Below are 23,155 nucleotides of genomic sequence, written 5' to 3'. Positions count from 1 at the left end.
TCGGAATTCTCTCTCTGTGAATCCAAACAGGTGCCCGAATGTGGTGACTAGGGGCTTTTGACAGTAACTTCATTGCAGTGTTAATGTAAGCTTACTTCTGACAATAAAGATTATAATTAAAAAAAATTGTGTTTAGGCCTGTTGAAAGTGCCTTGTTTGCTTCAGCAACTGGTGCCTCTTTCAATGGAACCCCAAATATATTCTCATGTTTTAGATTGGAACAGAAGTGCAGGTGGCGGTGCCTCCAACCCATTAGATGTTTCCACAATTCAAGAGTGTGGTACCAAATGTGTTTACACAATATTTGACACTTGTAAATATTCTTTGCTGTGATGTAGTGAGTCAGACTTTATTGGGTAACATTTTTTCAAAGAAACTGCACTAGGGGAAGTCTTCAATTAAACACAGTGCTACCACCATCCTCCCCCCATCATCCTTTCCATAAACTCAACTCCTGTTTGTTTTTGATGCCACTGGGAATATGAAGCTTGGTCCACCGGGGTAGTGTACTATCTTACGCACGCATGCGCGGCAGCGGAGGAGTCCTCCAGTTTACCGTGATGCTCCACGGGGACAGCGCCATTCCGCCATGTTGTGATTTACCTTTTTCTCTCTCTCTCTTTCGAGCGGAGGGCAAAAAAAAAGCGAAACGGTTCAATCGGGTCGTTATACATACATTTTCCCTTCTTTTATCCCGTCTCCTGGACGTGCGAAGCGAATCCAGGTTAATGCAACTTTGACAGTCGACTTAGTATAACCGCTGCACGATGGCCTGCAACGCACAAGGTAATTTCCTAATCGCAGGTTCAGGTACTGGAATCAAGGTAAATGTGAGGCTGTCGCGGCTGCCGAGGCCCGAGCTCGGCGTGGGAAAAGAGAAGGACCTGACCCTGGGTTTGGCACTGGCCTTATCAGGAGGCCGCTGCAGCTGAGGGGGGAACTGTCCTCTCTCCCCGGGTGAGAGGGTTGGCTGTGCTGTGCTTACAGACCGTCTCTGGCATGGAGCTGGTGTTGGGTCGACGACCGCGGCCTCCATTGCCGAATCCCCGCTCGATTGCTGCTCTCCTTCCCCAGCCCAACCCCTCGGTTTACAGCCGTTACAAAATATATATTTAAAGGGGACCGGTCATCTTGAGTCACAATATTTTTATTCGCTGTGCACTGTTTTCTTGCATGGAGAGATTGAGAGACAAAGAGTTGGAAACTAAATGTTTATCATTTCGTACCAAAAGCATCCTTTTTGTGTTGGTTTAATGACTGCGCGATTTCCCCATTTTCCCCCAGTCATGATCATGACACTGTCTTTGTCATATATGTATACAAAACCTAGTAGATCTCTTGTTTCCAACATTTCCTGTTTATATTTCAAATGTTTTACGTTGCTTACTATTAGTCAGGAACACAATTTTCATGTTTTGGTCCTATACTGTTTAGCACACAGGGCTAAATCGCTGGCTTTGAAAGCAGACCAAGGCAGGCCAGCATCACGGTTCGATTCCTGTAACAGCCTCCCCGAACAGGCGCCGGAATGTGGCGACTAGGGGCGTTTCACAGTAACTTCATTGAAGCCTACTCGTGACAATAAGCGATTTTCATTTCATTATACTGGCCTGAACGTTTATGGCCAAAATTTTACATCTGGATGATTATAACTAGTTATGAACTGTTTAACTCTTGTCAGATGGCACTTGTAATTGTCTATAACGTTAAGACTACATTACATTTTTTAACAATTACATTTCCATTCTTTAATTCAAATTGCTACATCATGCATTTTTTGGTAATTCAGTCTTTCTGCAGTATAAGGCTATGGTACAAATAAGTGCTCCACTGTTGCCAATGTAAAATGAGTGACACGGTGTAAGAAGTACATTTTGTGGGATGTGTAAGTTGGTCTGTTTACCAACTGGTAACAGTTGATTGAGTATTTCCTTCAGTTAAAGTGCTGAGAAGTGTAACCAGCTTTATATTTGTATATTTAGGAAAATATTTATCCATTATATGTTAAATCATATAGTATTTGTTTGGCAGCATGGCGGAGCAAGTGGTTAGCACCGTTGCCTCAAGGCGCCAAGGTCCCAGGTTCGATCCCAGCTCTGGGTCACTGTCCATGTGGAGTTTGCACATTCGCCCCGTGTTTGCGTGGGTTTTGCCCCCACAATCCAAAAGATGTGCAGGTTAGGTGGATTGGCCACGCTAAATTGCCCCTTAATTGGAATTTTTTTTATTTGATTCTCTAAATTTATAAAAAAAATAAAGTATATTTGTTAAAATAGTAAGTTTAATGAGAGAATTTTGACTGATCTGTTGTGGGCATGCCCCCAGAAATAATTTATGCACCTATTTTTAAAAAAGACTGTTGTTTACACATGTCCATGGGTGAATTTATTTAACCTTCCGCAGCATCTCTTACCATAATCTCTCCTCCAGCGCTATCCCCAGGTCCTCCTCCCACTAAACCGTAATTCCTTCCATGGACACTTTATCCTCCTCTCGACCCCATCCTCCAACCCCATCATTGACAGCACCTTCTCCAGCAGCGAGGAGGATGGTGCCACTGGAAAGTTTGGAAAGACCTTTCTCATGAAGTTCTGCACCTGCATGTATCTGAAACCCTCCTCATGCTGGAGCCCAAACTTCACCCTGAACTCCCCCAAGCTTGTGAACCGCCCCTTCTAAAAGAAATCCTTTATCTCCTTCACCCCTTTCTCCTCCCATCCCCAGAACCTCACATCTATCATCCCCAGCTCAAACCCAGGGTCCCCTCATCGGCTACAACCTCGAGCCTGCCCTAAACTTGTTGCTGCCGGAGGGGTGGCACAGTGGTAGCACTGCTGCCTCATGATGCTGAGGACGCAGGTTCGACTTTGGCCCTGGGACACTGTACGTGTGGAGTTTGTACATTCTCCCCGTGTCTGTGTGGGTCTCACCCCACAGCCCAAGACTTGCAGGGTAGGTCGATTAGCCATGCTAAATTGCGCCTTAATTGGAAAAAAATGTATTGGGTACTTAAAATTTATTTTTAAAAAACTTGATGCTTCCAGAATTGCCTCCAAATCTTCAGCGTGGTTTCCATGGATGAGTTTAAAATAAACTGACATCATGTAAAGGCAAGGCTTTGGCTGGGTCACTGTCTGTGTGGAGTCTGCACGTCCTCCCCGTGTGTGCGTGGGTTTCCTCCAGGTGCTCCGGTTTCCTCCCACAGTCCAAAGATGTGCCGGTTAGGTGGATTGGCCATGCTAAATTGCCCGTAGTGTAAGGTTAATGGGGGGGATTGTTGGGTTACGGGTATGTGGGTTTAAGTAGGGTGATCATTGCTCGGCACAACATCGAGGGCCAAAGGGCCTGTTCTGTGCTGTACTGTTCTATGTTCTATGAGGTGTAACGGGATGGGGGAGTATTATTTCAATGTTTTGCACTTTCTTCAACTTCAGTGGAAAAGCTGTAGGAACTGACGGCCACACACGACTGGCAGATGCAGTTTTTAAAAAACGTATTTTTATTAAGGTTTTGCAGAATTTTTCATAATAAAACAGTAGTAACAATAATAACAAAACAAACTAGAGTGAACATTAACATAGTGCAAAAAAAATATACAATAACAATCAAATAGACATTACCCCACACGACCCAGTCTTCCCACACCATCCCAATGAAGCCCCCCCCCCCCAAGCACATGGATTGCTTTGCGGCAAGCTTTATTTTCTCGAGGCTGAGAAACCCAGCCATGTTGGTAACCAAAGTTTCTACACATGGGGGCTTCGAGTCCCTCCACATTAATAAAATCCGTCTCCGGGCTACTAGGGAGGCAAAGACCAAGACGTCGGCCTCTTTCGCCCCCTGAACCCCCGGGTCTTCTGATACTCCAAAGAGTGACACTCTCTGGACTTGGCACCACCCGTGTGTTAAGCACCTTGGACATTGCCTTCGCGAACCCTTGCCAGAGCACTCTAAGCTCCGGGCATGCCCAAAACATGTGGACATGGTTTGCAGGGCTGCCCTTGCACCTCATACAACTGTCTTCTACCCCAAAAAACTTGCTCATTCTCGCTGCCGTCATGTGTGCCTAGTGGACCACCTTAAATTGAATTAGACTGAGCCTGGCACATGATGAGGAGGAATTGACCTCTGCCCACAGACCCGCTTCCAACTCCTCACCTAGCTCCTCCTCCCACTTGCCCTTGAGTTCCTCCACCGGGTTTTCCTCCGCCTCCTGTAGTTCCTGGTAGATATCCAACACCCTCCCCTCCCCCACCCAGGTGCCAGAGACCACCCTGTCCTGTATCCTCAGTAGCGTTGGAAAGGCCACTACCTGTTTTTTCAGGAAGGCTCATACTTGCAGATATTTAAAGGCGTTTCCTAGCGGCAGATTAAATTTGTCCTCTAACATATCTCCCATCCTTCTGATGCCTGCCCTCTGCCAGCTCTGGAACCCACCATCCATCCTACCCGGGACAAACCTGTGATTGTTGCATATCGGGGTCCAGACCAACGCTCCCTCCACCCTCTTGTACCTCCTCCACTGTCCCCAGATCCGCAGTGTCACCACCACCACCGGACTTGTGGAGTAACAGGTCGGCGAGAATGGCAAAGGAGCCGTTATCAGGTCTCCCAGACCAGTACCTTTACATGACGCCGCAGTTGCTGACTGGCAGCTGCAGTTGTCGGCCACTTTATCTTATAATGTTCTGAGTTTTGAGGCAATCCTAGTTTCTAAGTATTTTAGTGATCCATTTGAGTAGTTGACTGCAGATTAATGGAATACTTTGCTTTTTGGCCTTACTTTCCCTCCTACTTTCCTTTACAGATTTATTGTTTGGGAGTGCAGATCAAAGGGTTGTGGTGATTTACATTTCTTCTAATGCTGCACTCATGGTGTCCAGATTTTCCCTGGTTTTCCCAATTATTACAGTTATAGTGCAACACTAGATCACAGAGAACTTCAATGCAGAGATGGATTTTGCCTAACGTGTGTACTTGTGTGAGGCTGGTCCCAATTCATTTACATTAACCATAAATTAGTTTAGTTTGCTGTACATACCATTCCAATTTGAATTTCAGATATTACATTGTGACCATCAATAATAATAATTGTTGGTGTGTACAGCAAAAATGAGGCCAGCAATGGTGTTTCTCAAGTGATATTTCTACTGTGGTCCCTTTGCAATTATTTAATGTATGTATGGTTCCTTTCTCAGTTTCATTGGTAATTATTCTGCAAGCAATATTTCAACGTTAATAATTTCCTACATTGAATACAAAAAGTAACCTGAAGGTAAGATTGGCATGTTTAGAACTTGCCAGGACAGTATATATACACTAAACTGGCAATATTTTTGTGGTTTGACTTGTGGGTGATAAACTAAAACTTTGTATTTTACTTGTACAGAAGATGAATTTGACCAGCTTGATAAACCTGGCGCTGAGAGATCTCGGAGAAGACGAACAACCAATGAAGAGTGGGACAGGTAGCTCTAGAATTTTACTATTATACATCACTTTCAAATTTCTTATTTACCCTCTTCAAACAAAATTTGAAGTACTCAATTCTTTTTTTTTCCCCAATTAAGGGGCAATTTAACTTGGCAGATCCACCTACCCTGCACATTTTGGGTTGTGGGGGTGAGACCCACACAGACACGGGGAGAATGTGAAAACTCCACACAGAGAGTGACCTGGGATCGAACACGGGCCCTTGGCGTGTGAGGCAGCAGTGTTAACCACTGCGCCACCGGTCACCCCGGATTTGCCCTCCTTTTAAGCAAATGATTAACAAATGCTTCGACAGATGATAGACTTTACAAAAATAGACTATTGAGAGAGTTCCCTTTAATTAATTGCTTTTTCTTTTAAAATACAAATATTAGCAAAGTATTTATTTGCGTTGAATTGGCTGATTTAAGGATTAAATCCTGCTGGGAATTCCACCTGCTTTTCTAATCTCTGAGCGGTAGATTCCTTAGTCTATTGGCAACTATGATGTGGAGATGCTGGCGTCGGACTGGGGTGAGCACAGTAAGAAGTCTTACAACACAAGGTTAAAGTCCAACATGTTTGTTTCAAACACTAGCTTTCGGAGCACTGCATTCACCTGAGGACGGAGCAGTGCTCCGAAAGCTAGTGTTTGAAACAAACATGTTCGACTTTAACCTGATGTTATAAGACTTCTTGCTATTGACAACTCAGTATCGAATTCCCTTCAGGCCTCTGGGATTGTCTTATGGAGCACTGGTCTTTGCACAAGTGCAGAGGGATTCTTGCTAACCTTTGCTAGCAAAAACCACTTGAGTTTCATGATTATGTAATTGTGCCTCTGTGTGAATAATGTTCGTTTATATGTGGTATCTGAAAGCCAAAGTTAACCAAAATGCAACCTGCCCTGAGGGTTTCGGATAAAGGATACTCGACCTGTGTATGAAAGTGAACAACTCACGCAATGGTTATGCTGTTTTAGTACAACTGGGGTGAAGTATCGACTAGATTAACTTCAGCTCTCCATTTACAACATGACAGAAGATATGGATGATTACAAAATGAATCCCAGTGTGCAGTGTATGCATGTGTAAACTGTGATGTTAGAACACGTCTTGCATTTGCATTGATGCCAAAGTAATTATTAGATTACCAGTTTTATATTGAACTTGCTGATCAGTCATGATCATAATCAATGGTGGAATAGTCTCTTAAGAGCCGAATATCCTCCTCCTGTTTCTATTTTCTATGGATGTATAACTATCAAGTCTATGTAAGCTATGCTGCTCTTTGCGTACTCAATTATCTATAATAATTCTGCTCTTGAGTTGGAAAAAGGATACGTGCGTTTATCTAGTGTCTTTCGCTGCAGATGTCCCATAATGTTTTGCAACCAATGAAGTTCATTGCAGGAATCGTGTTCAATAAGGTGGCTGACCTGGCAATTAGACATAGGCAGTAAATGCTGGCATTGCAATGACACTCATGACAATGTATAAGGAGCAGATGTTTCCATTTGTGGGAAGTCTTCCAAACAAGTGGAGAGTTTACATTTGTATACATCTTCCTCATTATTGTGTATTTGAGTTATGCAAAGATGACTACATTGCAAAAAACGTTGGTGTAGAATTGAACATCGACCACTCTTGCCTGTGGGATATTTCATGGTGAATTTAATTGTATGTGTTCTATTTCTGTCTGTGCATACTTACTGGGTCGTGAGGTAGATGTAAGTCATGGGAGTTGGCTCGTTTTTGACGCTAACTGCTCAAGTTATTCTGTTACGTCCGTTTGATTTTAAGTGGGATATTTCAGTTGGCTTAAGTCCAAAAAGATTCAGGCACAGAAGTGGAATTTTGTAATAGTCTTTTGAAATGTGATTATAATGACAAGGAGCATGCATACTAAACACATGGGTCAGTGAGTTTGTGGCACGTGGTAATTCACTGAATGTGAGGGCAAGGTAATAAACTGCAAGTATTAAGGTTGAGTTTCCATTTATTATCCAAATTATATTAGAATTATCAGAATTATCCAAAAACAGTGGCGAAAGTGTAAGTTAAGACTTATGTGAGCTATGCCCCAAACCACTTGTGGTCACAATTTTTACACTGATTTTATACACTGTTCAAAAATCACTTTGTCTGAATCTGACCCCAGCCACAACTGACCTCAATCCCAGGCCAGTATTGTTGGGGAGGGTGTTGATACCCATTTGGGGGGGAGTTATCCAATTTACTTATTTTTCGTTCCATAGATACTAGTAGACAATGAGCAGAATGACTTTAAAACGAGTCAATCATATAAATGTTCCCAAGGCAGGATTCTTGGTAGTCTACAAAGAATAAACTGTTTCCTTTTGTTTAATCTTTGCCTTCACTCTGAAGGATTTTGTTTTCCAGTGCCTTTATTGAATTCTTCCCCTAAGCCTGGGCCCGATTGGCTTTTTCCAGTTACTAATCGATTCTTGTTAATGTTGCTCTGGCTGCTTCATGAAACATTTTGCATTTGAAATATACCAGTTAATTTGAGAAGAAACTTGAGAAATAATTGGAAGAGCACAATTTTGGCCATCATTTTTCAGTTGCATTCCTTCAGTGTAGGGAGGTGGAAGGTTGTGATGGTATATTTAAAGCTAAGGGCAAATTCAGATACCATGGCCTATCCCTAAATGCCTTTGAGATGGTGGTGGTGAGCAGCCCTCTGAATCCGTTGCACCTGCAATGCCCAGTAGGGAAAGTAAGCCCATTATCTGAATTATTTTGCAACACAAAGTTTCAGTTTATAGGAAACATTGGGTTCGATGTGGCGTTAAAAATTTGTGCTCTGGGTGCGAGCAATACTGTTGCTAATTGTGCTTTTACTTAATTGCTCTGTTTTAATAACCTTTGCTCTAGAGTCGCCAGGTTTCTTTCTGATACCACCATGAGGTTCAAAGCCAAGTGCTGATCAATAACTCAATACACCAGTTAGTAAGTTTCAAATCAAAACACATTTATTATACACACAGTCAATCACTACTCATGCATAAAACTCTACTTACTAGACTATCACTAACACTAAAGGCCTATACTTAGCTTTTGGAAGGGCCCACCAGGTCAGAGGGACAATGGCCGTTGTTCGGTTCTGCGGATGCAGGTTTCAAGCTGGTATGGAATAGTAGCTAGGAGCGCCTATCTCGTAGCGTACGTTGACTGGAGACTTATTTGGTTGGTGCAGCTGCTAGACAGGCCTCCTTGTTGAGAGTCACGGTCCAGAGTTCTTTCGAGCTGCTAGGAGAACCTGCCAAGAAGCTGTTGGGCCGGTCTCTCCTCGCTGAGATCCAAGTGCCAAGAGAGCGAACTGAACTTGGGGACTCTACTTTATAGTCCCCAGAGGTTTCGTGCCCTTTTGGGCGGACCCGGACCTGGTCCCAATTAATTGGACCATGTCCCAATCATTTCAATCGATTTCTCCAATACTGGAGCTGTTCCCTGATTGCTGGTCGGTTCCTATGTGTCCGTTGGCCTTCCTTTGTCCTGGCTCCCGCTGGCGCCGGGGAGTCTGCTTTGGTCACAATAGTTTCAGTGTATCTAATTGTTCCTGGGGATTGCTCATTAATATGTAGATGGCTACTGGTTTCGGTTCTGTCTGGGTTCTGCAAGTCTTAATACACAGGAAACCTTGCACCTACTTGTTTTCTGTGCCTGGCCAATTTTCCCTGTATTCTTTGTGGGCCTCCATTTTGGAATCGGGAAGTGGCCAACCCAGGTGGCTACACTCCCTCCTTGTGATCCTCAACGCGAAGCGTGAAGGATCACATTACTGCGGTGTCTTCATTCCCTAACCCAGCGAGCACTCTTCCTTGGCCTCTACACTGACCATAAGTCTGCAATAAAAATGTTAACTAATAATTCTAAGGGGCGCTATGTCATAAAAGGACATGCATTACAAAACAAGAACTGGAACGTCGACTTAAATCATTCAAACATACTAGCTTCCTAACAATACAAAAATAGCAGCATTCACATTTTCCTCTGGTTTGGCAGTCAAACAGAGTTTTACAATCTTTTGGTCACAAATGAACATCTCTCTTTATTTGCAACGAAGACGCACAAACAAACGAATGTTCTTTATTCTAGATCAAGGGGCTCAGGGGCCTGGTAGAAACTGAAAATAGGGGATCTTATCCTGTATACCGGGGGTGCGTGAGCGGTAGGCTCTCCTTCGCCATTTCCTCATGCGGATAGTCTGCACGATGCTGCAGTGTATTGCCAATGCTAGAAGCGATTCGGCAACATACGAAAGGGAGGACCATGTAATAAACTTATCACACCATGTTGGGGTACTGTTACTTGTCACTGGGCTCTGTGTACTATGGGGGAGTGAATCATTGACGGCTTGGGGGGTGGGGGTGCTTAAAGTCCAATACAGAAAGATGGAGGTTGTCTTCATCTTTTTCTCTTTTCTCTTCTCTTCTCCTCTCCTCTTCTCTTCTCTTCTCTTCTCTTCTCTTCTCTTCTCTTCTCTTCTCTTCTCTTCTTTCTTCTCTTCTTTCTTTTCTTCTCTTTTCTTCTCTTTTCTCTTTTCTTCTCTTTTCTTCTCTTTTCTCTTTTCTTCTCTTTTCTCTTTTCTTCTCTTTTCTCTTTCTCTTCTCTTTTCTCTCTTTTCTCTTCTCTTCTCTTTTCTCTTCTCTTCTCTTTTCTCTCTCTTCTCTTCTCTTTTCTCTTCTCTTCTCTTTTCTCTTCTCTTCTCTTCTCTGGAGCTTCCGGAATTCTGTGGATACAAGCATAATTTCTGTTATTATCTTGTTTAATATCTCGTGTGTTCGTCTGTCTGTCCTTAGTGCCAATTACCCTTTATAATTGGTCACCATCTGTGACTCCCTCATTTAAAAAAAAAACCGAATTTCAGGACAAGAGACACTTAAAAATACTGAAACAGTGCGAGCCGTCTCGCAGGCTGCGATTTACCATCCAAATGTTTGAGGATGTAAATAGCAGGAGGGGTAGCAACCGAAGGGTCACCTTAAAACAAAACAAAACTTTTGAACCAAAAGAGCCGAAATGAGTTGCGTATGGGCCGTGACGGGTAAGAGTTGGATGGAATCCCCGGGTAGGGCGGGCTGTGCTGTACCCGAGCTTGGCTGACCAGAGGGGGGGGGGGTCCTCAGACAGGGCGGGGACCACTGCCTTTTCTCCACTGCCTGAGTAACCGGCAAGAATGTAGTCATCGTGGGGGGTTGCAGTAGTGTCTCTACCGTCGAATCGGAAGAGCAGTTACGAACTGGGATCGGGCAAGGTCTCAGCGGTTTTGGCTGATAAGCATGCCGTCAAGTTCTCATAGGTATCTGCGGACTAATTTGGCGAGGGGCTGTGGAAGGCTGTTTAAATTCAAACAAAGAACATATGACAAACACAAACAAACAAACATGCAACGAATATCGTGCAGGTTCCATCAGAAAGGACACCGTTTCTCTCTAAAGCGGTTCCTTTTTAAACATCATCTGGACACCTCAGTTATCTGCTGCGAACAGGGTCGCAAAGGGATTCTCGTTTTGGACGTCGGACGCAATGTCATCATCTTCTGCCGGATGCCATACACTTTTATGGATAAGGGTTGCCAAAGCTGCGTGATGTGACTTGGGGTTCATCTCGTCGTTCCGGACGAGCCTAAACGAATTGTCACGGTGCCAAATACTTGTGTCCAGTTCTGTGGTAATGGAATCGGGGTCGTCATCGTAGGGTAGGGGTGTTGGGTGTGGGTTGTTAAGGAATGTGATCAGAAAGGGATCCCTCGATTCGTGGTCAGAGTCGCTGGGAGTGGGGCCTGTTGCTGGGGGACGGTAGGGAGGTGTGCTGTGGTTGTCGTCTGAGTCACAGTCGCTGTTGCTGCTGCTTGTGGGCGTTCCGGGGCGGAGTCTCGAGTAAGTGGGCAGAGTCGAGGTCGAGTCCGTGGATGGGCTAGTCGGGCTGGGGGAGGGTAGGAATGCATTTCCTGTGGGCGGGGCGTGGTCATCTGCGGCGAGCATGACATGGTGTGCGTGGTTGGACTGCGAGCCATATGCCTTGAGCTGGTTAATATGAAACCATGCAGTCTTTCCGTTGGGGTACTTTATTTTATACACAGAGGGGCTTACTTTGTCCGAAATGGAGTATGGACCTGAATACTTGGGTGACAGGAATGTGCTGGGGTTGGAAAGGGATAGCATGACCTGCTGTTCTACGTCAAACTCAGTCGCATGCACTGTCTTGTCGAAACAGGCCTTGCTCTGTTCCTTTCTGGTGCCTAGTTTTACTGCGGCTGCAAGCTGAGCCGTTTTAACATTCTCTACAAGCTGTCTTCCTGCGTTCTCGTGCGTGAGGGCCGTCACTTCGGGGCTGGTCAAGTCAAGTCCTAATAAATATTCTGTGCCTTTCATGGGGCGTCCGGTCATGAGAGTGTGGGGGGTGTAATCTGTGGATGTGGAAACCGTGTTCCATAAAAACATGAGAGCAAATGGGAGGACAACAAGTGCTGTTGCTCTGTTGAACCATCTTTCTGAGGGTGGCTTTTAGGGTTCGATTCATTCTTTCCACAATACCACTTGACTGGGGGTGGTATGCGATGTGGAATTTCTGGGTGATGCCAAATATAGTTAGGACGTTTTTCAGAACACGTCCCGTAAAATAGGAGCCTTGGTCGGATTCAATGCTGCAGGGGAGTCCCCATCGCGTGACGATGTGGTGGGTCAGAATCTTAGCGGCGGTCTTTGCAGTGTTTGTCCTTGATGGGAATGCCTCGACCCATTTTGGAAATGTGTCGACAACCACCAGCACATATTTGTAACCATTTCTGCAAGGGGGCAAGGGTCCTATAAAATCAATCTGGAGGTTAGTCCAGGGGCCATTAACAGGGCGGATGTGGCTAAGCTGAGCCTTCTTTGCATATCTGACCGGATTGTTTTGGGCACAGATCAAGCAATTCTCAACATAGTGGGTGATATCTCACAGAGTTTATTCCCGTATTGATTTTTTTGTCCTAAGTAGGGGGCTGGTCCCGAGGGTGGAGGATGCCGAATATTCGGCTATAGCGATTTCGGACCATGCTCCGCATTGGGTGGATCTGGAGATGGGGGAGGTGCGGGACCAGCGCCCGCTTTGGCGTCTGGACGTGGGGTTGTTGGCTGATGAGGAGGTGTGCAGGAGGGTCCGGGGATGTATTGAGAGGTACCTCGAGGCCAATGATACTGGGTGGTCCGGGTGGGGATGGTGTGGGAGGCTCTGAAGGCAGTGATTAGGGGGGAGCTGATTGCCATCCGAGCCCATAGGGAGAGGAGGGAGAGACTGGTGGGGGAGCTGCTGAGTGTAGATAGGAGGTATGCGGAGGCCCCGGAGGAGGGATTGTTGGGGGAGCGGTGTAGCCTGTAGGCCAAGTTTAATTTATTGACCACCAGAAAGGCGGAGACACAGTGGAGGAAGGCGCAGGGAGCGGTCTACGAATCTGGAGAGAAGGCGAGCAGGATGCTGGCGCATCAGCTCCGCAAGCAGGACGCGGCTAGGGAGATTGGTGGAGTGAAGGATAGGGGTGGAATGTGGTGCGGAAGGGGGTAGAGGTCAATGGGGTCTTGAGGGACTTCTACAGGGAACTGTACCGGTCGGAGCCGCCGGGGGGGGGGGGGGGGGAATGGGGGGGAATGGAGAGCTTTTTGAACAGGCTGCGATTTCCAAGGGTGCAGGAGGAGCAGGTGGAGGGACTGGGGGCGCCGATCGAGTTGGAGGAGCTGGTCAAAGGAATTGGCCACATGCAGTCGGGGAAGGCGCCGGGACCGGATGGGTTCCCGGTTGAATTTTATAAAAAAAATATGCGGACCTGTTAGGCCCCCTGCTGGTTAGGACCTTTAACGAGGCATGGGAGGGGGGAGTTTTGTCCCCGACGATGTCACGGGCACTGATTTCCCTGATCCTGAAGCGAGATAAGGACCCCTTGCAGTGTGGATCATATAGGCCAATTTCACTGTTGAATGTGGACGCCAAGTTGATGGCGAAGATCTTGGTCATTAGAATAGAGGACTGTGTGCCGGGGGTGATACATGAAGATCAGACGGGTTTTGTGAAGGGGAGGCAGCTGAACACTAACATGTGAAGGCTGCTAAATGTGATAATGATGCCGGCGGCAGAAGGAGAGGCGGAGATTGTGGTGGCATTAGATGCGGAGAAGGCCTTTGATAGGGTTGAGTGGGGGTACTTGTGGGAGGTGTTAGAGAGGTTCAGGTTTGGGGAGGGGTTTATTAAATGGGTGAGGTTGCTGTACGAGGCCCCGATGGCGAGTGTAGCGACAAATGGGAGGAGGTCTGAGTACTTTAGGCTCTACCGTGGGACGAGGCAGGGGTGCTCCTTGTCCCCCTTGCTTTTTGCGTTGGCAATTGAGCCTCTGGCCATGGCGCTCAGGGAGTCGGGGAGGTGGAGGGGTCTGGTGCGGGGTGGGGAGGAGCACCGAGTGTCACTATATGGAGATGACTTGCTGCTGTTTGTAGCAGACCCGGCGGGGGGAATGCCAGAGGTGATGGAGATTCTTGCTGAGTTTGGGAGTTTCTCGGGCTACAAGTTGAACCTGGGCAAGAGAAGGCTGTTTGTTGTACACCCGGGAGATCAGGAGGAAGGGATTGGTAGGCTCCCGCTAAAAAGGGCAGTGAGGTGTTTTGGGTACCCGGGGGTTCAGGTGGCTAGGAGTTGGGGGACTTTGCATAAGCTTAATTTTACTAGGTTGGTGGAGCAGATGGAGGAGGAGTTTAAAAGGTGGGACATGCTGCCGCTGTCGTTGGGGGGGTAGAGTACAGTCCGTTAAAATGACGGTGCTCCCGAGGTTTTTGTTTTTGTTCCAGTGCCTCCCCATTTTTATTCCGAGGGCCTTTTTTTAGGAGGGTGAACAGCAGCATCATGGGATTTGTTTGGGCGCACGGGACTCCGAGGGTGAAGAGGGTCTTTTTGGAGCGGGGCAGGGATAGAGGGGGGCTGGCGCTGCCCAACCCCTCTGGGTACTATTGGGCGGCTAATGCCTCGATGGTAAGCAAGTGGGTAATGGATGGGGAGGGGGCAGCATGGAAACGGATGGAGATGGTGTCCTGTGGAGGCACGAGCCTGAAGGCACTGGTAACGGCGCCATTGTCGCTCCCTCCAACGAGGTACACTACGAGCCAGGTGGTGGCGGCTACCCATAAGATTTGGGGGCAGTGGAGGCAACACGGGGGAAGTGGGGGGCTCGGTGGAGGCCCCGCTGCGGGGGAACCACTGGTTTGTCCCAGGGAACATTGATGGCGGGTTCCTGGGGTGGCACAGGGCGGGCATAAGGAAGTTGGGAGACCTGTTCATTGATGGGAGGTTTGCGAGCCTGGGTGAGCTGGAGGAGAAGTTTGAGCTCCCCCCGGGGAATATGTTCAGGTACCTTCAGGTCAAGGCGTTTGCTAGGCGGCAGGTGGAGGGGTTCCCTTTGCTGCCCCCGCGGGGGGGTAAGGGATAGGGTGCTTTCGGGGGTGTGGGTCGGGGATGGGAAGGTGTCTGACATCTACCAGGTGATGCAGGAGGTGGAGGAGGCGTCGGTAGAGGAGCTGCAGGTTAAGTGGGAAGTGGAGCTGGGGGAGCAGATTGAGGAGGGGACATGGGCGAACGCCCTGGAGAGGGTGAACTCCTCCTCTTCATGTGCGAGGCTTAGCCTCATCCAGTTCAAGGTACTGCATAGGGTTCATATGTCCGGGACGAGGATGAGCAGGTTTTTTGGGGGTGAGGACAGGTGCATTAGGTGTTCGGGGAGCCCAGTGAACCATGGCCATAAGTTTTGGGCATGCCCGGCACTGGGGGAATTCTGGCAGGGGGTGGCGAGGACGGTGTCGAGGGTGGTAGGGTCCAGGGTCAAGCCAGGCTGGGGACTCGCGATATTTGGGGTTGGGGTGGAGCCGGGAGTGCAGGAGGCGAAAGAGGCCGGTGTTTTGGCCTTTGTGTCCCTAGTAGCCCGGCGGCGGATCTTGTTGCAATGGAAAGATGCGAGACCCCCAAGCGTGGAGACCTGGATCAATGACCTGGCGGGATTCATTAAGCGGAGAAGGTCAAATTCGCCCTGAGGGGGTCGATACATGGGTTCTTTAGGCGGTGGCAGCCTTTCCTCGACTTTCTGGCTCAACGATAGGGAACTAGGTCAGCAGCAGCGGCAACCCGGGGGGGAGGGGAGGGGGAAGAGGGGGGTGTGTGGTTTCAGGGGGGCATTGTTTATGTTAATTTAATTTATTTTAAATTTATTTTGTTGTTCATTGGGTTTTGGGGGGGGGGGGGGGGGTTCGTGATATGTGTTGTTACGGGTCCGGGGGTTGTTTATTATTGTTAATATTATTGTTCTGTTATACATTTTTCAAAAATTTCAATTAAAATTATTAAAAAAAAAATAGTGGGTGACATCTGCTTTTAAATTTGGCCACCAACAGAGCTGCCTGAGGTGGGTTGTAGTGGGTTCAATGCCCTGGTGTCCATGACTGTCATGGAACAAACAAATGAGTTGATTCCTGTCCTGCTCAGGAGCCACATAAAGACTGTCTTTCAGGATCACACCGTCATGTGTGGTCAGAGAATTCCTAAATTTATCGTACGGTGCTGGGAAGTTTCCCTTTGAAATCTCCCTGAGATGTGTATCTTGTTTCTGGGCTTGCACTAAATCGTGGATATTGGTCTGTGCGACCTGAACTGCGTTTACCGTGGCGCTTTCGGGGGGTGGGGGGGGGTTCCAGATATAACCATGCCTGGAGCCTGCTTTAGCCAGTGTGTCAGCTTTCACATTTCCAGGTGGGGAAGAACGGTGGTGACTATGAACTTTTATAATTCCATATGTCCTGTCCTTTGCTTGTTCTATGATGTGGCGGAGTAATGGGGCCGATGGGAGGGGTTTTCCGTCCGCGGAAACAAATCCTCTTGCTTCCCACAGGGGTAGGAATTCTGTTAGGCTGTTGCAGACATAGAGGCTGTCCGAGTATATGTCTGCTGGGCTGGGGAAGGAATCAGGGTGATCTACTATATATGCAATGGCTGTCAGTTCTGCTGCCTGCAAGCCGAAGTGTCCTGGTAGCTTTAACGAGATTTCTTCTAGGGCGCGTCCCTGCGCATCCTCTACATAAATTCCGCATCCTGTTATGCAGTGGAAGAACCATCCACATATATTCTCAAGGGCGTGCACGTGTCTGTGGGCTGGGGACTCTAGGGTGAACTTCCTATCTTGGGAGGCGTTTTAGCGACAAAGGGACCAGTGCTATGGTGTGGTGAGATAATCTCTCATTCATGGGGGGTGCCTGGGTACTGTAGGTTGTCGGCAAGGAAAGTGTTGGTTTTAGTCCTTTTAACAGTGAGGTCCTGTCCCTGCAAAAGGAGGGTCCATCTGGCTGCTCGGATCTGGCTTACTGTGCCGTCCTTAAGTCGTCCGTCTAATAAAGGTTGTGTGGGGGTGTGTTCCGTGATGATTGTGATGGGGGTTAGTCCGGTTATATATGAAAAGTATTGAAGTGCCCAGAAAACTGCGAGCAGGTGCCTTTCACAGGCAGAAAATCCCTGCTCCACAGGATCTAAAACTCTTGAGGCGTATGCCACGGGTATTAACTGTTCGTGCCGTTCCTGGAGGAGTACGGCCGAAAGGGTGCGGTCTGTGCTCGCTACCTCTATAGCGTAGGGGGAGAGTGGGTCTGGAACCTGTAGTGCAGGGGTTGCGATGAGTGCACGTTTTAAAGCATCCACGGCATCCGTATGCTGCGGAAGCCATTCCCAAGGAGCTTTTTTCTTTAGGAAGTCGGAGAGGGGCGCTGCTTTGGTGCCGAAACCGTCTATGCAGTTTTGGCAGTAGCCAACCAGTCCTAAAAATGATCAGAGGGCTGATAAATTCTGGAGAAGGGGCAATTTGACAATCAAGTCAATCCTTTTATGCTCGATCTCGCGTTTACCGTGCGTGATAATTGTTCCCAAATATACCACTTTGTCTTCCAAAATTTGGGCCTTCTTGGGGTTCACTTTACATCCAATCTGCTGCAGGAGCCCTAGGAGTTCTGACAGAAGCGAGATGTGCTCTGCCTTTGTGTCTGTCTGCAGTAATAGGTTGTCCACGTACTGGACCAGACATTAGGGGCGAGAAAATTTTGATAAACCATTTGCCAGCTGTTGGTGAAAAATGGAGGGGGAGTTGTGGAATCCTTGTGGGAGGCATGTCCACGTGTACTGCTGACCTTTGAAAGTGAACGCAAATTTATACTGGCAAGCTTTAGCCAATGGAATGGACCAGAATCCGTTACTGATGTCCAAAACCGTAAAATATCGTGAGTGGAGTCCCTGTTTGAGCATGGTTTCGGGACTTGTGGCTACAGTGGGGGCTGCTGCTGGGGTGACTTTGTTGAGTTCCCGGTAATCGATGGTCAGTCGCCATGATCCATCGGGTTGTCTCACTGGCCAAATCGGGGCATTATTAGTGGAGGCTACTGACCTTAGTACGCCCTGTTCTAATAAGCTATCAATCACTTTTGAGATTTCTCCCTCTGCCTCTTGGGGAAATCCATATTGCTTCTGGGGTCTAGGGTCAGGTCCTGTAATCTGAACCGAGCCAGCCATCCTGCCACAGTTGTGTTTATGATGTGCAAATGCTGCTCTGTTTTTCTGCAGAACTGCCCTAACCTGCTTGTCTGTGCTAATTGTCGTCGGATTAAACCAGTATTCGCCTACTGCGCTGATCCTATTAGCATACTCTCCTACTGTTGAGCGTGGCGGGGGCTCTTGCTGTCTTTGCCATCTTCCAGACACATTTGTTTACTGGATCGAATGAAAGGTTGTGGGAGCTCATGAAATCAATTCCCAAAATGTGTTCTGCTGTGTGGGGCAGATCAACTAGAACTATGGGATGTTTGGTTCTAATATTGCCAATCTGAATGGAGACAGGGGCTGTGATGTGTCCCTGTTGTGAGTGGCCTGTAAAGCCGCTGAGGGTGATGATGTCTGTATTGGGCCACGTGTCTTTTTGGAACATGGACTCTCCTGTGTCCCAAAGAAATTCAATGGGCTGTCCCTGTACTCTTGCTGCAACGACCGGTCGGCCGGACCTATCCCAAAGGGTGTCGCAGACCCAAGTTGGGGAACCCGAACACCTTCAGTCAGTGCCGTTCATTTTTTTTTTTAAATTTAGAGTACCCAATTAATTTTTTCCAATTAAGGGGCAATTTAGCGTGGCCAATCCACCTACCCTGCACATCTTTGGGTTGTGGGGGCGAAACCCACACAAGCACGGGGAGAATGTGCAAACTCCACACGGACAGTGACCCAGAGCCGGGATCGAACCTGGGACCTCGGCGCCGTGAGGCTGCAGGGCTAACCCACTGCGCCACCGTGCTGCCCGTCAGTGCCGTTCATGTCTGTCTGGTCTGAACGTGCGCTTACACTATGAATAGGCTTCGCCCTATTCCTATTTAGAGTGCCTGTCTGTTGGCTCTCTGTGCTTTCTGCGGGGCATTGCACGCTCGTGCAAAGTGTCCTGCGTGTCTACAGTTGTAACACTCCTGTGATTTCTGTGGTGGGCTGTTTCTACCTTCGTTTACCCATGCGGGATTTTGGTGCGTCTTTACTGCGTGAATATCTGCCTCTGCCTGCCCTTCATCGGGTTTCCTAAACGCGGGTTTATTGTGTACGGATTGCTCCCAAGCACGGGACAACCTTTTTAAAACCCATTTTTCGTTGTTGGCCACATCGGAGGGGTCATAATTAGCACAAGCTCTCTGTCCTGCCTCTGTGGCAAGGAAGATCAGGATTCGGGTCCATTTGGCCGTGTTATCGGTGGACAAATGGGCGCGGGTTAAGTCTCCGAATACTGCTATGAAATGGATCCACAAGCGTACAGCAAACACTGTGTGGTGTTCGGTTTTCTTCTGCCTGCATCTGTTCAGGCCTTCTACGGGGTCACCTCTATTGTAACCGATCGCACCTGGGATCGCCGTGTGCATCTCTGCTAGGGTGCCTCCTCCTACATTCTGTGGGTCGGGAAGGGCTGCTACAACGGAAGGGTCTAGGCTCAAAACTGTGAGCTTCACTTGCTCTCGCTCATCCAGGCCATACATGGTCGCCTGCTGCTTAACTTTAGCAAAGAATTGGTGGGGGTTTGAGGTGGGGAGTAACTGTGATTTTTTTCGCACGCGTTCCGTAATTGGGTCACGGTTAAGGGGGTTGTGTAAAGGAACTCCGTGTCTCCTTCTGTTGCTGCTCTGCGGTGGGTAGTGACTGGATTCATGGGGGTGTGATCTATCTGCTCTGTGGGGGGTTGGGGCGCTCTTCTCTTCTGGGGCTTTTCTTTTGCACATGTACCGTGCACATACCTGTGCGCTGTCTCATTTAATTTTGCCAATCGGGGCCGTTTTCCTCATTTAATTGGGATCCAAATGTGCTTTGGAATCCGTTTTGGACTGAAAGCAGAGACTGCAGTTCTGCAATCTGCTTCCGGCACTTTGCGTGATATACTGAGCTTTGTCTCTGCTCCGTGGTGGAAGCATGGAGTGCTTGTAATGCTGCTTTTAAATTGCTGCACTACTTTTGCAATGCCTCTACCTGTTGTTCTGTTTCTTCTCTTACTAGGACTGCACGTTGTGTGTCCTGGTAGGCCTTATCATATTGGGTCTCGAAGCTGCTCAGGTGCGTCAGACAAGACTGGTGTGCCCTCTTGGCATCATCCACCTCTCTGTCTTTCGCTGCCAACTTCCCTTTTAATTCTATATTCTCCTTCTCTTTTTCACTAACATCGACTTTACACATTCTATTCCTCTCATCTATCTCTTTGCGGAGCGTCCGAACGACCACCTCTGTGCCTCGCAATTGTGCCAGACAGGACACGATTGGCATCGGCTTGCGAGCTTTCCCTAAGCTCTTATGGATTTCGGTCAGGTTCTCCCACCAAGTATGTCCTCTACTCCCAGGACCTGTTTCTGATTTCTTCTTCCCTCCCGAACGGGACACTGTCCTATCCTACTGGTCACTGTGACCACGAATTCCTGCGGGTTCATAAGGCATTCCATTGCCTTCATTGCCATTTCTCCTATCTGAATTCTGTTTTAAATTTGGAACAAGGGGTAATAAAGCGGTGCTGCAAACATGGGTACGGCTTTCGTTAATTTCTGGAATACAAACTCCCGACAGTTTTTCGCAACAAAATCTATCAGGTTTACCTTGTATCCCTGTTGGTACGCATGCATTAACACACTTCCGAATTCTGGAGGATTGATCGGAACTGCTTGAACACTTGCGGTTATTTCTGTTCCCAATTGGATTCTAATTCAAATTTTTGGGTTCTCTCGGAGTGGGGGGGGGGGCACTTCTAAGTTGAGTCCCGTCAGAGGTCGCCAATAATTGTTGCTAATTGTGCTTTTACTTAATTGCTCTGTTTTAATAACCTTTGCTCTAGAGTCACCAGGTACCACCACAAGGTTCAAAGCCAAGTGCTGATCAATAACTCAATACACCAGTTAGTAAGTTTCAAATCAAAACACATTTATTATACACACAGTCAATCACTACTCGTGCATAAAACTCTACTTACTAGACTATCACTAACACTAAAGGCCTATACTTAGCTTTTGGAAGGGCCCACCATGTCAGAGGAACAATGGCCGTTGTTCGGTTCTGAGGATGCAGGTTTCAAGCTGGTATGGAATAGTAGCTAGGAGCGCCTATCTCGTAGCGTACGTTGACTGGAGACTTATTTGGTTGGTGCAGCTGCTAGACAGGCCTCCTTGTTGAGAGTCACGGTCCAGAGTTCTTTCGAGCTGCTAAGAGCACCTGCCAAGAAGCTGTTAGGCCGGTCTCTCCTCGCTGAGATCCAAGTGCCAAGAGAGCGAACTGAACTTGGGGACTCTACTTTATAGTCCCCAGGGGTTTTGCGCCCTCTTGGGCCCAATTTGGTCCCAATTAATTGGACCATGTCCCAATCGTTTTAATCGATTTCTCCAATACTAGAGCTGGTCCCTGATCGCTGGTCGGTTCCTAAGTGTCCTTTGGCCTTCCTTTGTCCTGGCTCCCGCTGGCGCCGGGGAATCTGTTTTGGACCCGATCGTTTCAGTGTATTTAATTGTTCCTGGGGATTGCTCATTAATATGTAGATGGCTACTGGTTTCGGTTCTGTCTGGGTTCTGCAAGTCTTAATACACAGGAAACCTTGCACCTGCTTGTTTTCTGTGCCTGGCCAATTTTCCCTGTATTCTTTGCGGGCCTCCATTTTGGAATCGGGAAGTGGCCACCCCAGGTGCCTACAATACATAGTTATAGTTTTGTAAACAAATATTTTTCACAATTGCAAAATAGGTACTGTGTACCGTAATGATTTTTGGTGAAATGGAAAATTCAGCATTCAAAACAGCATAAATGGGTTTGTGAAGAGTATTTGTTTGAATGGAAGTGTAGACATGTCGCAATTGCATTAGCAGCTGTTCAGCGAAGGTTCACTAAATTGCTTCCTGGGACGTAGAGATTTCTTATGATGAAAGATTTGTGTTGAGCCCATCCCCATTGGGCGTTTGAAGAATGAGAGATACGATTCTGGGTGGACACGACAGGGTGGATGTTGAGAGGATGTTTCCCTTTGTCGGGGTGTCTAGAACGGGGATGACAGATAGATAGATTTATGTTTAACAAGGGAGTCTAATGTTATTGTGGACGGACAGAAAAGTGGAGTTTGGGCCACAATTCGATCAGCCATGATTTTTTTTATTGGCAGAGCAGGCTGAAGGGATTGAATGACCCATTTAAACCCAGATGTTTACTCTTCTGACTTCAGAATTGCTTGAAAAGTGGATTTTTGTGTTTACTAAAATGAAAAATTAGAATACTTGTCTAGCAGATTTCACAATGTGGAATAATCTGCCAGTTGCACTGAATGTTCAAATACCCTTGTACTGCATCCAAATCTATGCAGCTTGACCCAAAGTGACAGTGGACTGATTTGTTTGTTTCTAGTGGCTTTTTGGCTATGAGAACTGAATTAAGAATTCAAAGTATGAAGGCTGTAGTAGTTTACTTTATATTTGCAGCATTATAGCACTCTATTGTGACTAAAGATGGAATATTCCCGCCCTCTCCCCAGCATACACTCAATGAGGAACTTAGGAAATAGGAGGAAAAGGTAATTTGGTCTCTTCAGCCTCAGCCCATGGCCATTCTGTTCATGGCCCCAACTCCACTGCCCCATAAACCTCGACTATCTCAGCCTTGAATATATCTGGACTGCTGCCTACAGTAGATAATCACAAAGATTAATAACCCCCTGAGAAAAAAATCTACCTCATCTTCGTCTAAATGGGGAACCGTGGCTGCAAATTCTAGATTCTCTCATGAGGATAAACAACCTCACGGTTTCCAGCATGTAAAGCACCCTCAGGAGCTTATGTTTTCTAAATGTCCTGCTGCTATTTCCTTAATGATGGATTCCAGCATTTTCGCAATGACAGATGTTGGCTAAGTGGCCTTGAGTTTGAATAGTGAAGTTACATTAGCAATTTTCCAATTTGCTGGGACCTTTTTAAAAGCTTGCAATCAATGCATCCAGAACCCAGGATGCAGACCATCGGCTTCAAGGACTTGATGACCTTTTCTCCCATTTTATTTAATCGGACTTTTTCTCCAGTGATTTCGATTGTTCTAAGTTGTTTCTTCCCTTTCCCCCTATGATTTTATGCATA

General features: G+C 47.2%; 1 protein-coding gene across 2 annotated transcripts in view; it reads left to right on the top strand.

Annotated features, from left to right (window-relative positions):
* Nucleotides 1–552: 552 nt before the first annotated feature.
* rbm33a (RNA binding motif protein 33a) overlaps nt 553–23,155 on the top strand; it is a 256,149-nt gene continuing 233,546 nt past the window's right edge. For both annotated transcript variants that reach the window (XM_038798392.1, XM_038798391.1), the window contains exons 1-2: nt 553–786; nt 5,390–5,468. In XM_038798392.1, the coding sequence (XP_038654320.1) occupies nt 768–786; nt 5,390–5,468 (98 nt within the window). In that variant the 5' untranslated portion in view covers nt 553–767. The remainder of the gene's footprint in view (nt 787–5,389; nt 5,469–23,155) is intronic.

The sequence above is a fragment of the Scyliorhinus canicula genome, chromosome 5 (assembly GCF_902713615.1).
Source record: "Scyliorhinus canicula chromosome 5, sScyCan1.1, whole genome shotgun sequence".
NCBI lineage: Eukaryota > Metazoa > Chordata > Chondrichthyes > Carcharhiniformes > Scyliorhinidae > Scyliorhinus > Scyliorhinus canicula.
The sequence above is the reverse complement of the archived record's forward strand: the minus strand, read 5'-3'. Positions and strand labels throughout refer to the sequence as shown.